Below are 13749 nucleotides of genomic sequence, written 5' to 3'. Positions count from 1 at the left end.
TAATGTTCTTCTTCAACCAGGCCTTGGGTTGCCTAACTTTCTACAGCCTTTTAAACGTTCGTGTGTGGGTGTTATTATGGTGTTTTTGTTTTAACTATTTATTGGTGCTTTATCCTGTATTTTTTTATGGTTTAATGTTTAAAGGGTTCAGATCCTCTTAAAAGTTTTTAATGTTTTATTGCATTTTTATATATGCTGGAAACTGCCCAGAGTAGCTGGGACAACCGTGTCAGATGGGCAGGGTACAAATTTAAAAATCAACTGCTGTTATCATCAGCATCTTGCCCTGACATCTTGTGTATATAAATCTAATAAATAATAGTAACAACTGCCTAGAGGCCATTTTGGCATATAAACGGTAAATAAATTTACAGACAAAAACAAGAAGGGATGTACATCCTTAGCTGAGTTTACATGTCAGAGAGGACATCCTTTATTGAGAGAATACTTCAGAATCATTGACAACATAGACACGGGCATCAAACATGTGCAGATGCTGATGGGATGTTGACATAGCTCTTCATGGGTGGGAGGGGCCTGATCTTGCGGCCCGCCCACCCCCCTTTGCGATGCCACAGGCCACTCTTGGGCCGCTTCCCTAACCACCGGTTCCGACCAGCCTTTCCGATGATCCGCTTGTTGTGGTCCACATTGGAGACTCGGCCCACGGTTGCCATGCAGGTCTCCATCACCTGTAAGAGTGAGAGAGGTTATGGAGCAGGAATGAAAACCAGGGGTGAAGAACCTCAGTAGGCACATTGCCTAACTCGTACAAAACCTGCAAAACTCAGGGCTCAGCCTCATGTGTCTGCATCACCTATGCGGGAGAGCAAATACAATAATCGATTACACTGGGACCCCTAAGCGAGGTGAAAGTAAATTCATCGTCGAGTGGCAGACAAAAATGATAGACTATGCGGAACTAGCAAGACTGACTAGCAGGATCCGAAACCAGGGGGAGACAAAGTTCCAAAAAGATTGGAGTAAATTTGTGGACTATATGGAAAAGAACTGTAGAAGTTTAAAGACACTTGCAGGACTGAAATAAATCCTACGAAATGACTTTAAACAGGAATAAGGAACTGCGAGATAAGAGTTGGAAAGAAAACCAAATGAGGGGAGGGAGGGAAGTCAAGCTCGGCAGAGCATTGGGAATGAGAGATATGAAAATAACTGTTAAAAAGAGAAAAATTGTGTGTGTTGTATTTGTTTTTGAATGTTTTGTTTTGTGCAATGTGTTTAATGTGTTTATTTGGAAAATTTAATAAATTGTTCTTTTTTAAAAAAAGAAAGTAAATTCATCGTCGTCAGGGAAGTTGTTCAGTCCATTTAAGATGGCAACGTTATGAACAATGCAGAATTCCAAGAGTCTTAAGCCTGCTCTGTTCAATATGCAATTCTTAGAGGAACGGGGGGACAGAAAGAGAGGGGGGTAGGATATCAGAGCCTTTGAATCATTCTCTATATAGATGGTTTGTATGATTCTATTGTTTTATATATGTCAGTAAAGGTGTTGTGGTTGTGGTGGACCTATGCGGGGAAAGTGTAGACTGAGCAATGATAACGTTAGAAGCTTCACTCGTCATTATACCCTCGATTTTTACATGCTGCTGGATCTTGACAACTTGGTTCAGCACAGAAGGCCCAAACCGGTGTTCCAATACAACCTGGGGCATCTGTATTATCTTGGACTACAACTCCCACTTGACCACCGGCAACGCCAGCCGGGTCCGATAGGAATTGTAGTCCAAAACATCTGGTGGGCACCAGGCTGAAGAAGGCTGCCATACAGATGGGTCAGCGAGCAGATGCCATCTGCCACGCGGTGGCATATATACCCAAATTGTTTACCTGCATTTGCCTCTTGGAGGGTAACTGGATGATGACTGTTTCGTTCACCTTCCTTAGTATCACGCCACAGGTGCCTGGAAGCAAGAACAAGGCATCAGCAGGGCTTCAGTATGCTTTGACTCAAGGAACAGCCCAGCTCACATTTACTGGAAGCAGCAAGGAAGCGAATTCCCCATAAGCTTCTTTACAAACTGCTGGCCACAAAAAAACCCACAACAACATACAGAGAATAAATCAGTAAGAAGTTCATCATAAAGCAGGCACCCCCAAACTCGTCCCTCCAGCTGTTTTGCGACTACAACTCCCATCATCCCTAGCTCGGTGTTGTAGAAACGTTTTGTTGTGAAGCAGTTTATAAATCCTTAAATGAGAATAAAAAGGGGGCAGCTCCTCCAAAAATGGGGGAGTGTGTGTGGAAGGAGGCAAGATAAGATTATTTTGGGACACAGACTCCGTTTGTTCCAACAGATTTAACCTCCTCCTTTAGTTGAAAAGGAAGGGAAGAAAAGGAGGCAACTGTCTTGATTCTGACCACCTGCCCAGGTTTGCTACCTCCCTCAAAGTTTGTTTCTGCCCTCGATCAGGTGCTGACCTGCTGCTCGAATATACTGGGCTCCTTTCCCGGGATGGCTCTCTAAATTGTTGATCAGGGTCCCTACTGGCAGAGCCCCAACTGGATAGGCATCTCCTTCGTTAGCCGACACTGAAAGACAAATAAATAAATAAATCCCCCCACCATATTCACACCGAAAACAGCCAAGGCACAAAAACTCCTAGTAGAACTATGGCCCAAGGCAGCATACAGAACTCGAGGGGTGAGCCCAGTGCGCGGCCTCAGTCTGTCCTCCTTCGGCAGATGGACAAGCACAAGGAATGTCGTGCACAATATTGGTGCCACCACTCAAAAGGCCCTTCCAGTAGCACCTTAGAGACCAACTAAGTTTGTCATTGGTATGAGCTTTCGTGTGCATGCACACTTCTTCAGATACACTGAAACGGAAGTGTATCTGAAGAAGGGTCTTTTCCAGGGTCTTTTCCAGGGAGTCTTCTCTTCTCATGAGGTGGCCAAAGTATTGGAGCCTCAGCTTCACAATCTGTCCTTCCAGTGAGCACACAGGGCTGATTTCCTTCAGAATGGATAGGTTTGATTTTCTTGCAGTCCATGGGACTCTCAAGAGTCTCCTCCAGCACCATAATTCAAAAGCATAAATTCTTTGGCGATCAGCCTTCTTCATGGTCCAGCTCTCACTTCCATACATCACTACTGGGAAAACCATAGCTTTAACTATACGGACCTTTGTCAGCAAGGTGATGTCTCTGCTTTTTAATAACTTTAGGCACCCTTAAAAAACTACAGTTCCCATGATTCTTTGGTGGAAGCCGTAACCATTAAAGTGAGATTATACTACTTTAAATGTATGGTGCAGATGGATCCACCGCCTGTCCCACTATCAGTTATTATTGTTAGGAAATCTGCTTCCCTGCAATTTCCACACATTAGTTCCAGCCCTACGCGCTGGAACAACAGAGATTGAGCCTGCTCCCGTCTTCTGCAAAACAGCCCTTCAAATATTTAAAGATAGCTACCCTATCTCCTCTGAAACCTTTTCTTCTCCTAGTCAGCTCTTAAGAACTATTTGTGGGCCTAAGAACTATTTGTGGGCCTTGTTTTTTTTCAGAGCCCTCGCCACCTGCGTTACCCAGCTGGTCAATGTCCTTCTTAAAACGTGGCACCCAGAACAGGACACCATACTCCAGATTTACCTGCCATCCTGCCAATTTGTCCTGAAGTTTTGAGAATGTCACCAGCCTGCATGTTTTCTGTCGCAATGATCCACCTCCTTCTCTTCCCTCCAGCCACAAGAGCTATGTCTGCAGATCTGCCGTGGGCAATAACAAAGAGACACAAAGAGGGCATGGTCAGCTCAAGCTGTCAGCCTCATTCCCAAGTATCAAAAAGAAAAACAGCAACCCGTAGTCTCCAGGCCATGTGACTGCTACTCACCTGCATGGGTCATACCGCACCTGAACCACTTTCTCCTCAAAGAAACCAGGCTCTTGTCCAGCTTCATAATTCAACCTTCGGAAATCAATCATGCGGTAGCGCTGCTTATGCCCGCCTCCAATTCTATGCACCCGGATACGACCTTGTGACGGACACGGAGCTCATTAAGCATCACACATTGCAGTCAAATGAAGAGATAAAAATACTGGACCAAGCTTCCCAGCAACCCCCCTACTTCTATGAAAGTGGTCAGAAATCAGGTCTTGGCTAAAGGTAAAACCTGAAACAAGACTAAAAGCTTCCAGGTTTGAAAAAGCAAGTTTTTAGTCCTCATGGTGGTTGATACATACTTGGTGGGGTGGGGGGAAGCAGGAATTAATTTGAGGATTAGAAACAGAAACCAAAAGGTGTCCAGATTGGATCAGGCCAATAGCCCATCTAATCCAGCATCTCATTCTCAGAGTCATTGTTGGACTTCCACTGCCTTCCCAATGATGCGTCTGGTTTTGAGAAGGAGTGAGGGCTCTGGCACGGTCCTAGAGTCCTCCTACCTCCTTCCTAAAGCCTAGTTAGCATATTCCCATCTTGCTGCCAGTATTCGGCCCCTAACAAGTTGTCCTTGAGAGAATATGGCCCTCAACAGAAGAAAGGTTGCCCACACGTGCCTTAATGTAGTCTAAAGATTTAAAATAAAAACTGTGTTGTTGTTTTTTAAAAATAAATTCCCTTGCCATAGGAGAATGGCGCCAGAAGACTTGGCTTTTTTTCCTACTTGGTCTCTCCTGACAGAGGAGATTGCCTTCACTCACTTGAGTGCAGTCCAGCTGTGAGGGGCTGCAGACATACCTGTGTGGTCTCGCCCTCCTGTCTTTTTCATGCCGATGGGCTTTGTGGTATACTTGATCCTGCATTTCCACAGTGGATCATTGGTAGATACAACAGCAGAGGTGTTGATTTCACGGTATGCGTGGACAAGGCCAGCAAGGCAGGTGGGCTTGGGAGGCGCAGGTATCTAGGAAAGGTGGAAATCAAGCATCATGAACTGAATTTTCTACCCTGATTCCTATGTTCAGGGTGTGTTTGAATTAGATCTACGCCAGAAGTCTCCCTTAATGCCCACAAAACATCTTTGTCCTCCACAATCACTGCCCCCTCGGTCCTGAGGTGGTGAGAATGACTCTCTTTTCCTCCTTTGTAAAGTACATAGAGCTGAAGGAGGAAGTTGGAAGAGTGCCCCCCCCCCACTTCCTCTTTCAGCTCTATGTGCTTTTAAGGCTTGTTCTGTGGTCCATTTTCTGTCTGAATGTGCCCATGGTCTTAAAAAGGTTGGCAACCCCAATCTAGCCCATAATCTCGCAATCCTTCGCTGTCTATTGTGTGCTTTGGAATTGCAGCCTTAAAATGCAGTGGCAATCTTATCAGCAAAGATCTGAAAAATTCTCCCGCTGCAACGTGTTAAAAATGCAGCAGTTGTTGCGGGATTCCTGCAAAACACAGAGTCAAAAACACTTGAAAAGTTTGTGGTGCACAGCAGGCAGGTGCTTAACATTTCTACAGTGGAAGGGGAGCTGGGACTGAGTTTATTATTATTATTATTATTATTATTATTATTATTATTATTATTAGATGTCACAACCTCCAAGCCAAACACTGCTATCCCTACTTTCAGATTTTTTTGGGGGGGGGTATTGGTTGTTATTACTCAGTAGAGCAGAAAACAAATGCTCATAAGAATTTTTCCTTATTATACCTGCATGTGTCATTTGGTCAAATCCTAAAACAAACAGCAACAACAAAAATTGATTGGTTTCTAGGCTGAGCCCTGATAATTCCAAGCTTAATTTAAGGCCCTGGTGTCAGGAAAACAAGAAAGTTTAATTGCACTGCAAGGTCCACGGCAAAATTCTATCTAGAGAGAGGACATTCTATATACACAGTGCATGCAATAATACACGCACAGTGGAAAAAGATAAGGAATTGATCAATGTGGCTTCTGTACCTGGGGGAGACGAGGGCTTGAGGACAACAGCAGGGACCCAAAGCTCCGTATCAAGCGAGATACAGCCATTATCAGTAACACCTGTTCCTGCTGCAGAGGTGGGGAAGAACAGAAGTATTATTAGTTGACGGATACACATGAAGTGACATAAGAACAGGACAGTCTCGAGCAGGTCGGGCGCCCTGGCGCACCGCACCACCGGGGGTCTACCTAGAGCCGGCCCTGCATAAGAAATAAAAATCATTAACACAAAAGAGACAGGAAGCTTTGCTGGGATAAGTGCCACTACTTCCAGGGGGAAAGCTGAAAACAACCATTTATTATTTTATTTGTTCTGTAAAAATAATAAAATCCAACCCACTCTCCAAGAAGCTTACAGTGACATACATGGGGTTTGTTCCATTTGATTCTCACAAGCCTGGAAGAGATGTTAGGGGGAGAGGTGGTGATTGGCCCAAGGTCACTTAGTGATACAGGATCTAAACCAGCGGTCTCCTAACTAAGGCCCAGGGGCCGGATGCAGCCCAATCACCTTCTAAATCTGGCCCATGGACGGTCCGGGAATCAGCATGTTTTTACATTAGTAGAATGTGTCCTTTTATTTAAAATGCATCTCTGGCTTATTTGCGAGGCATAGGAATTCGTTCATATTTTTTTCAAAATATAGTCCAGCCCCCCACAAGGTCTGAGGGACAGTGGACCGGCCCCCTGCTGAAGAAGTTTGCTAACCCTTGATCTAAACCCAGCTTTCCCAGGTACTAATTGGCACTACTCCAAGAAGGGGGAACCTGTGGCCATTCAGATGGTGTCAAATTCAAATTTCTATCTCCCCAGCCAGCAGGGATGGTGGGAGTTATAGTCCAATGTCTGGAGGCCACAGGTTCCCTATGCTTGCTGTACGCATAATGCCACCAAAATAGAGATAACTAGAACTGGGTCTGGGGAGAATCTTAGATCCATCTTATTCCAAAGCAGGCATCCCCAAACTGCAGCCCTCTAGATGTTTTGGCCTACAACTCCCATGATCCCTAATTAACAGGACCAGTGGTCAGGGATGATGGGAACTGTAGTCAAAAACATCTGGAGGGCCGAAGTTTGGGGGTGCCTGTTCCAAAGCATTATCCCTGGTGTTGTACGGCAAATTGTGAGGTTTCTCTTTAAGGAAAGCACTTCAATGTATAAAACAGGATGCAATCCACATGCAGTGTGTGTGAAATTGCTTTGAATCACATGAAAATTTATTGGTGGTGATGGGAAGAGTGTCATAGTGCTTGCACTCCCATTCTTAGGCTGCAATCCTAGACCCACTTGAGAAACCCTCACTGAACTCAATGGTTCCTTCTGAATAACACTGTTAGCAAACAGTTTCTAGGGCAGCACAGGAGCAGTAATTGCCTCATCTGGGGGAGAGGGGAGCATCACAAGTCTTTATTATTCCCCTCGAATTCTACCTGATGATTAAAGGAAAAACACTGTTCTGAGATGCGTAGGGTAGCAATTCAACCAAGTTTTTTTCTCAGAGTATAGATATTAAAGTCTCATGCTCTACTGACTGAGCCATCCCTCCCATTGAGGTCAATGAAAATGGCTAAGTCAGGTCCATTAATTTAAATGGGCCTACTCTGAATAAAATTTATGTGAATACCACCAGTTATACCCCACCCCCACCCCAGGGGTTAGAATGAAGGATTGTGGTAGGGCTTGTATAGGGCTTGCACCACTGGACTCCGATCCTAACCCAGACTGGTTTCAGCAGCCCTTACTTCCAAGAAAACTTCCAAGGGCTTTTGCAGAGAAACGTCTCCGGCAGCTGCAGGGGTCTAACTAACAAAGCTTTCCAGGAAACTATATCCCACCCCGGAACGGAATGTTTTTCAGGCAGGCATTATGGCCATGCTCAACGTGACACCGGGAATGAGAAGACATTGAGGCCGCCTCCACTCACCCGGACTTAGTTAGGTCCCTAGTCCTGCGCCTCCATTCTGCCTTCCGGAGCCCACGGAGCATGCGCGCGCCGGTCCTGGGCGGAGCTTTGACGTAAGAGGGGTCGAGAATCCATAAAAGGGATGGGGAAGAACGGGGTCCTCCAGGTGCTGGTTGGGCTGCGGGTTCCGCGTGAAGGAGGCTGGGAGTTGTAGTCCAACAGCATCTGGAGGGCCACTTTAGTACTGCTTTAATACTGCTGCGGACAGGACTCAGAAATCCTTGTTTCACACTTATTATTTTGCAAATAACAACAACAACACAATAGTACGGTACGTAAAGGTAATACTTCAATCGCTCTATAAACCTAATGAAAAGCTAGGCTCTGAATGATGTCTCTTGCTTCATTTTTTCATGTAGGAGACTTGGATTGCCAAAGTTGCATATCACGCAGCTGAGCTCCTGCGCTTTTAAAGCTGCTGGACACCCAGGCAGAAACTCTGCAGGCGAAACTTTCCCCCAGCTCCGTGCAAGGAAAGCATTCACCTGATGAATGCTGCTACCTCGGAAAGGTTACGAGGCTTGGGATGAAACCGACAAGCCCAAGAAGCAACTTTTCAGGATGATTGGCAAGGTCTTGAGGGCTGATCCTGGAGAAACAAAATAAAAAAAATTCCTTCCAGTAGCACCTTAGAGACCAACTAAGTTTGCTACTGGGAAGAATTTTTTTGTTTCCACTACGTCAGACCAACACAGCTACCTACCTGTAACTGATCTGGAGAGACTGCGTGGTTAGCAATGCCAGGTTAGGGCTAAGGAGGCCCAGGTTCAAACCCCACCACCACCCACAGCCAGGAAGCACACACTCTCTCTTTTCTAAATTTATTTGATTTTCCATATTAAAATTTACATTCACACAACAACATACCGGTACTATATAAAAACAAGATTCCAAAGAATCTCCTGGACTTCCCTCTTCCCCTTTGTGGGTCTTATAGTTAGTCCTTTCCTTCTGCATCTTTTATAGTGATCCAAATTTTTGTACCTCCATTACAATATCTCCATTATCTCTCTCTCTCTCTCTGCCTGGCCTACGGTATCTCACTTGGCTGTTGTGAGGGTAAGCTAAGACGGAAAGAACCACACAACACCGCCTCAAGCTCCATATACATACGTGCAAGAGTAGTACATTATTGCCATTATTTTAAAAATATTATTAAAATAATAAAACTATATGATTATCAATCTAGTGAAGGGGTAGAGTGCCCTTTTCATTCAGGGGGAGATAATTTTGGAAAACTATGTGAGAACGCTTATTGCTTATTCACCACCTCCTCTTGCCGTGGTGGTTTATTTCATTTTCCTTACATCCTTGCTTTGCATTCTTGAAAATAAATCATTATAAATAATAATAATATTATTATTATAAATAAATAAATAAATAACATCATTTTTCATTTCTTTTTTAAAAAGTTATGGGCATTATGGGGACAGAACTACCTAAATTGTATAGAAATTTACTGTATTTATGTATGCTACTACAGCAGCAAGAATGTTACTTGCCCAAAAGTGGAAAGAAGCAAAAGTCTCAGGAAAGGATGGATACAAAAACTTATGGAATTTGCAGAAATGGCGAAACTTACCAGAAGTATAAGAAATCAAGTAAACAAACTTTTTTATAAAATAATGGAAATGGTTTATTGAATATTTACAGATAAATGGCAAGCAGATAAAAACATTGGCAGGATTAATGTAATAACCTGCAGTTTTATATGAGTGCATATTTACTCTGAGCAAGTTAATGAGCAAGTTAAATGAATTTGGATATGAAGAAGATATTAAAAAATAAATTTTAGGAGCCACAGAAAGAGGGGGAAGAAAGTCAAATTTTGAAATACTGTATTGATTGTAAAACTAATGAAATGTATAAATTTGAAAAGTATAAATAAAAAAATAATTTTAAAAATTAAAAAGTGAAGGGATTTGGAAAGGCCTTGGAAATAGGGGGACAAAGCAACGAAGCGAACGTCTGAATGGACAACACAGGGTAGAGACTCCTCCTTTCCCTCGTTTCTGCGAACGAAACTCAACTGGCGAGGCTTGACGGGTTGGGGGTCTTCGCGGTCACCTGACTGAAAACGCCCCGCCCCCTCCCCACGCCCATAGAGATAGGGAGGATCTCCCCAAGCGCGTCCTGCGCCATGTTGGATTTAAAGGGGCCGCGGCAGGATTGGGAGGAGCTTAGAATGAGGATTGTTTTTCCTTCCAGTCGGGAACGGCCGGCGGCGCCGCCTCGTTGGACGGGCGGGGGGGGGGGGAGCGGCGGCGAGGGAGTGATAGCGCGAGCCATTTGCGCATGCGTGGCTAGCCATCCATCCTACGAGGCTGTCCCTGAAAAAGCAGCAGGTAGGAGCTTTCGTTGCCTTTCTTTCTGCCTCTTTGGAATACGGCGATTGGTTTTCATAATGGATGATATGCCCCCTTCCAGTCTCTGGCAGAGTGTTTTTGTTGCTCTCTTGGCAGCAGGGTGGTCCTGCCCCAAAGGGGGGGGGGTAGGCCTCAGAAGGGTGGTCTGCTTTCACCTTCTCCCCCCACCCACCAACCTTAGGGGCAAGGCGATCAAACTTTGCACATGCTCAGGAGCACTGCTGTCTGTCCCTACGTTCCAAGGTTGAGTGCTGGCCGTGAAACACGGTTGCTGGGATCGAGCCCTGTCACTGCTTCAGCCCCGATTTCCAAAGCTGGCGGTATCTCAGATGCGTCTGTCGTGTTCTTTCTTCCCCCTCGTTGCCAATGGCTCATGCCTGACTCACTTGCAAAAGGTTGTTGCGTTTGTTTGTTTTTGGCTTCTGTAGGGCTGTGGCTCTCTGCTGTGCTGGCAAAGCAAAAGACTCTGCTCCAGGCTAATAGAAGATAGAAGGGCAGATGCCCAGGATTCCTGCCACTCCTTTACTGACAGCAGTTGTGTAGGCTGCCAGGGGAAAAGGCTTTTCTTCCTATCTCAATCTCCTATTTGGACTTAGTCTTCACTGATCACAAGTTGCTTCCTGACCTGACCAGGAAAATTGGTTCATTGCAGCTGCTGGGGCAGATACCAGGTTTGCTTTGGCAGTGGGAGCCACAAGGCTTATTTCTTTTATTGCGGCCGTTTATTCTCTGTTGTGGTGTTATCTCCTCCTCATGATTCAAGGCTGCCCCTATCAGCGTGGATTTATTTGCGTAAAATCTGACTGACTTGGCTGCAGTCATACGTCACACTAAAGTCAGAGGGTCTTACACTTCCCATAAACATGTTTAGGATTATGCAATGAAGAGTGGCAGCTGCCTTAGCCGATGATGGGTTTGAGATTCCTGATTTGGGAGCAGCCGCGGCTACCGAGTTCTGCCTTTCTTTAGGAACCGTGGAGCAAGGATGTTTCATTCTCACAAGACTCTTCCTTACCCATTTTCTTTTCATCTTCTTTTTTTAATGCCAGGTAAAGGTAAAGGGACCCCTGACCATTAGGTCCAGTCGTGACCGACTCTGGGGTTGCGCGCTCATCTCGCATTATTGGCCGAGGGAGCCGGCGTATAGTTTCCAGGTCATGTGGCCAGCATGACAAAGCCACTTCTGGCAAACCAGAGCAGCACATGGAAACGCCGTTTACCTTCCCGCTGTAGCGGTTCCTATTTATCTACTTGCACTTTGACGTGCTTTCGAACTGCTAGGTTGGCAGGAGCTGGGACCAAGCAACGGAAGCTCACCCCGTCACAGGGTTTCGAACCGCCGACCTTCTGATCAGCAAGCCCTAGGCTCAGTGGTTTAACCCACTTCTTTTTTTAATGCCAGAGAACTATTTAATACATGTGGCATGTTTTGCTTAGCTGGGATGTGGTTAAAAGTCCTCTGATGCAACATTCTGTCATGGTGCTACCACTTTCTAATTCCTGTCCCGTTTTTACAAAGAATATAGGACTGTCTGGGCTCTCTGTTGCCTTGTGCTTTTTCCTCAACTCCCACCTAAATAGGCTGCTGGGTTCCTGTCATCCTCTTGTTAATCATTCAGATGTCTGATGCTGTTTTGAACTCTGAAACCAGCTCTGGGAAACTATGGGAGGAGCTGGCATGCTTGTTCTTAGTTTCAAGGTCTGCTGTGTATGTGGCACTGACCTGCTATTTATAATCATGATGCTATCTCACCGTGCGGCTGTGGCCTCATGCAACAGGGAATTTAATGGATTATTTGATGCGACTTTAGGCATTTCTTTTTCAAAGGACTGAGGTCACACCCGCAACATACATTCAAGCACATTTATAGCATATGGCTTTCCCCAAACAATCCTGGAAACTTGTTTATCCCTCGCAGAGCTGCAATTCCCAGCACCCTTAACAAACTACAGCTCCCCAAATTCTATGGGGGGGGAAGCAAAATGTGACCTGAGTTACTGCTGCAATGCTTGGCAGAGTTAGATGTACCTAGCTACGTGTGTTGCGTGTCTGAGTGAAATAGTTGGTCTTGCTTTACTCGAATGCGTCTTTTCTCTTAAATTATTAGGTGCACTGAATCTGCACTGGGAACATCCATCTACCACAGCTTTTTGGTGTATTTAGAGTTTCTGCAGATAGATATATTGAACATGAATCATGATCAGTTGTGCCAAAGGGCCACATGATTAAGAGTCTCACACTGTGGCCAGCCAGGTGGTGATGCTTCACCCTCACCTGGCTCATGCTTCTCCAAAGAGTAAGTGCTTTGTGTTGGTGCCTCTATTGAGTGCTTTTTTTTCTATTTTAAAAAAAAAAGTTTAGGGGTACTCTCATTTTGACTCAAGAAAATCACCATTTTATATCGTTCCCCTGTGTCCCCCTAGGAAAAAAAGCACTGCCTCTATTGTTTTTAAACTTCTAATCAGAAGATGATACTTGGCTAGGAAAGACGGGGAGAACAGTTTGGCAGCCGGAATTTATTTTCTGAAAGGATAGTGCTTGGTTGCTTATATTTACTGATGAAGTGATAAATGTACCATTTGATGGCAAAATCAATGTCCTGTTTGTGCTTTGGTAATTCAACAATATTTTCAAAAGGTTGCTTCAGGGAGTACAAATAAAGATGAAGGAGCCCAATTTTAAACAAAATCTAGTATTGCAGAATATGAATTGTCCCTAAATGATGTTCACCTGAAGCCATTTAACAGTTGGTGAATGGCTTCAAAAGACATTTTGCCCTAAAAAAAACCCAACCACACAAAACTTAACACTTTGGTTCACTTATGGGGTGGTATATTAACCATCTGGATATTTTGCAGTTTGTTGGCCTCTTTTTGCCTTTGTAACATGGACATCAGGTCTTGTTAAGTCTTTGCCCTGCTGGCGTATGTATTTCCCCCTCCTTTTTAAAGAGTATTATTTTGGTATCATGTCTTTTTCTGTGTGCGTTTTTAATTTTTAAAAACCCCAGAAACCTGGTACTGTATTGCAAAAGCACACAGGGAAAACATTTCACATTTCACTTAGCAATAGGAAAGATAGCAAGGTGGTTGCCTGTCTTCCTTGCTTTGTAGTTTTTGGAGAGAGGATCAGTAACAGAGCACATGCAAACCGGGTGCAGAAGGACCTCAGGTCAAATTGCTGGCACTTCCTTCAAAGGGTCTAATTGCTGGCACTTCCTTCAAAGGGTCTAAGGCAAGACAGGAGTGCCTGGCGTGCTCTGGTCCATGGGGTCACGAAGAGTCGGACACGACTAAACGACTAAACAACAACAACAACAACAAAGGAAGTTGGTCCTCTTGCAGCACAATGTGTTTAGCCTGAAGTCAGACTTAAGAATTGCCTAGGGTGGCAGCCTTAGCAGCCTTAGCATGGCTGGTAGTTGTCTAGCTGGGTCAATGATCTGTCTTGGAGTAAGCTTCATAAACACATGTTAGCAATATGTATGAAGAGTTCATGTTTCTCAGACAAAGGATGAATGTAGCAGAAGTTGCTTGACAATTC

At 44.7% G+C, this 13749-nt stretch overlaps 2 protein-coding genes across 6 annotated transcripts in view; one reads left to right on the top strand and one right to left on the bottom strand.

The window, feature by feature from the left end:
• Positions 1-405: 405 nt before the first annotated feature.
• Positions 406-7847, bottom strand: MRPL2 (mitochondrial ribosomal protein L2). Its single transcript, XM_035111180.3, has 8 exons — positions 7801-7847; positions 5856-5945; positions 4703-4868; positions 3857-3998; positions 3616-3731; positions 2444-2554; positions 1852-1925; positions 406-692 (listed from the first exon to the last, which is right to left on the bottom strand). The coding sequence occupies exons 2-8, from the start codon at positions 5922-5924 to the stop codon at positions 480-482; spliced, it is 891 nt and encodes a 296-aa protein (XP_034967071.3). The 5' UTR covers positions 5925-5945; positions 7801-7847; the 3' UTR covers positions 406-479.
• Positions 7848-10132: 2285 nt separating this feature from the next.
• KLC4 (kinesin light chain 4) overlaps positions 10133-13749 on the top strand; it is a 67616-nt gene continuing 63999 nt past the window's right edge. For all 5 annotated transcript variants that reach the window (XM_035111151.3, XM_035111150.3, XM_035111146.3 and 2 more), the window contains exon 1: positions 10133-10184. The gene's annotated coding sequence lies outside the window, so the exon portion shown is untranslated. The remainder of the gene's footprint in view (positions 10185-13749) is intronic.

Source organism: Zootoca vivipara, chromosome 3 (assembly GCF_965207765.1).
Source record: "Zootoca vivipara chromosome 3, rZooViv2.hap1.1, whole genome shotgun sequence".
NCBI lineage: Eukaryota > Metazoa > Chordata > Lepidosauria > Squamata > Lacertidae > Zootoca > Zootoca vivipara.
The sequence above is the reverse complement of the archived record's forward strand: the minus strand, read 5'-3'. Positions and strand labels throughout refer to the sequence as shown.

Excerpts from the sequence above, each read along its gene's own strand:
- MRPL2 (XM_035111180.3), bottom strand. The coding sequence starts at position 5,924 with ATGGCTGTATCTCGCTTGATACGGAGCTTTGGGTCCCTGCTGTTGTCC. Across the intron at positions 3,999-4,702 it reads AGGAGGGCGAGACCACACAG|GTCGTATCCGGGTGCATAGA; the intron begins GTATGTCTGCAG and ends GTCCGTCACAAG. Across the intron at positions 2,555-3,615 it reads ACAAATTGGCAGGATGGCAG|TGTCGGCTAACGAAGGAGAT; the intron begins GTAAATCTGGAG and ends TTTGTCTTTCAG.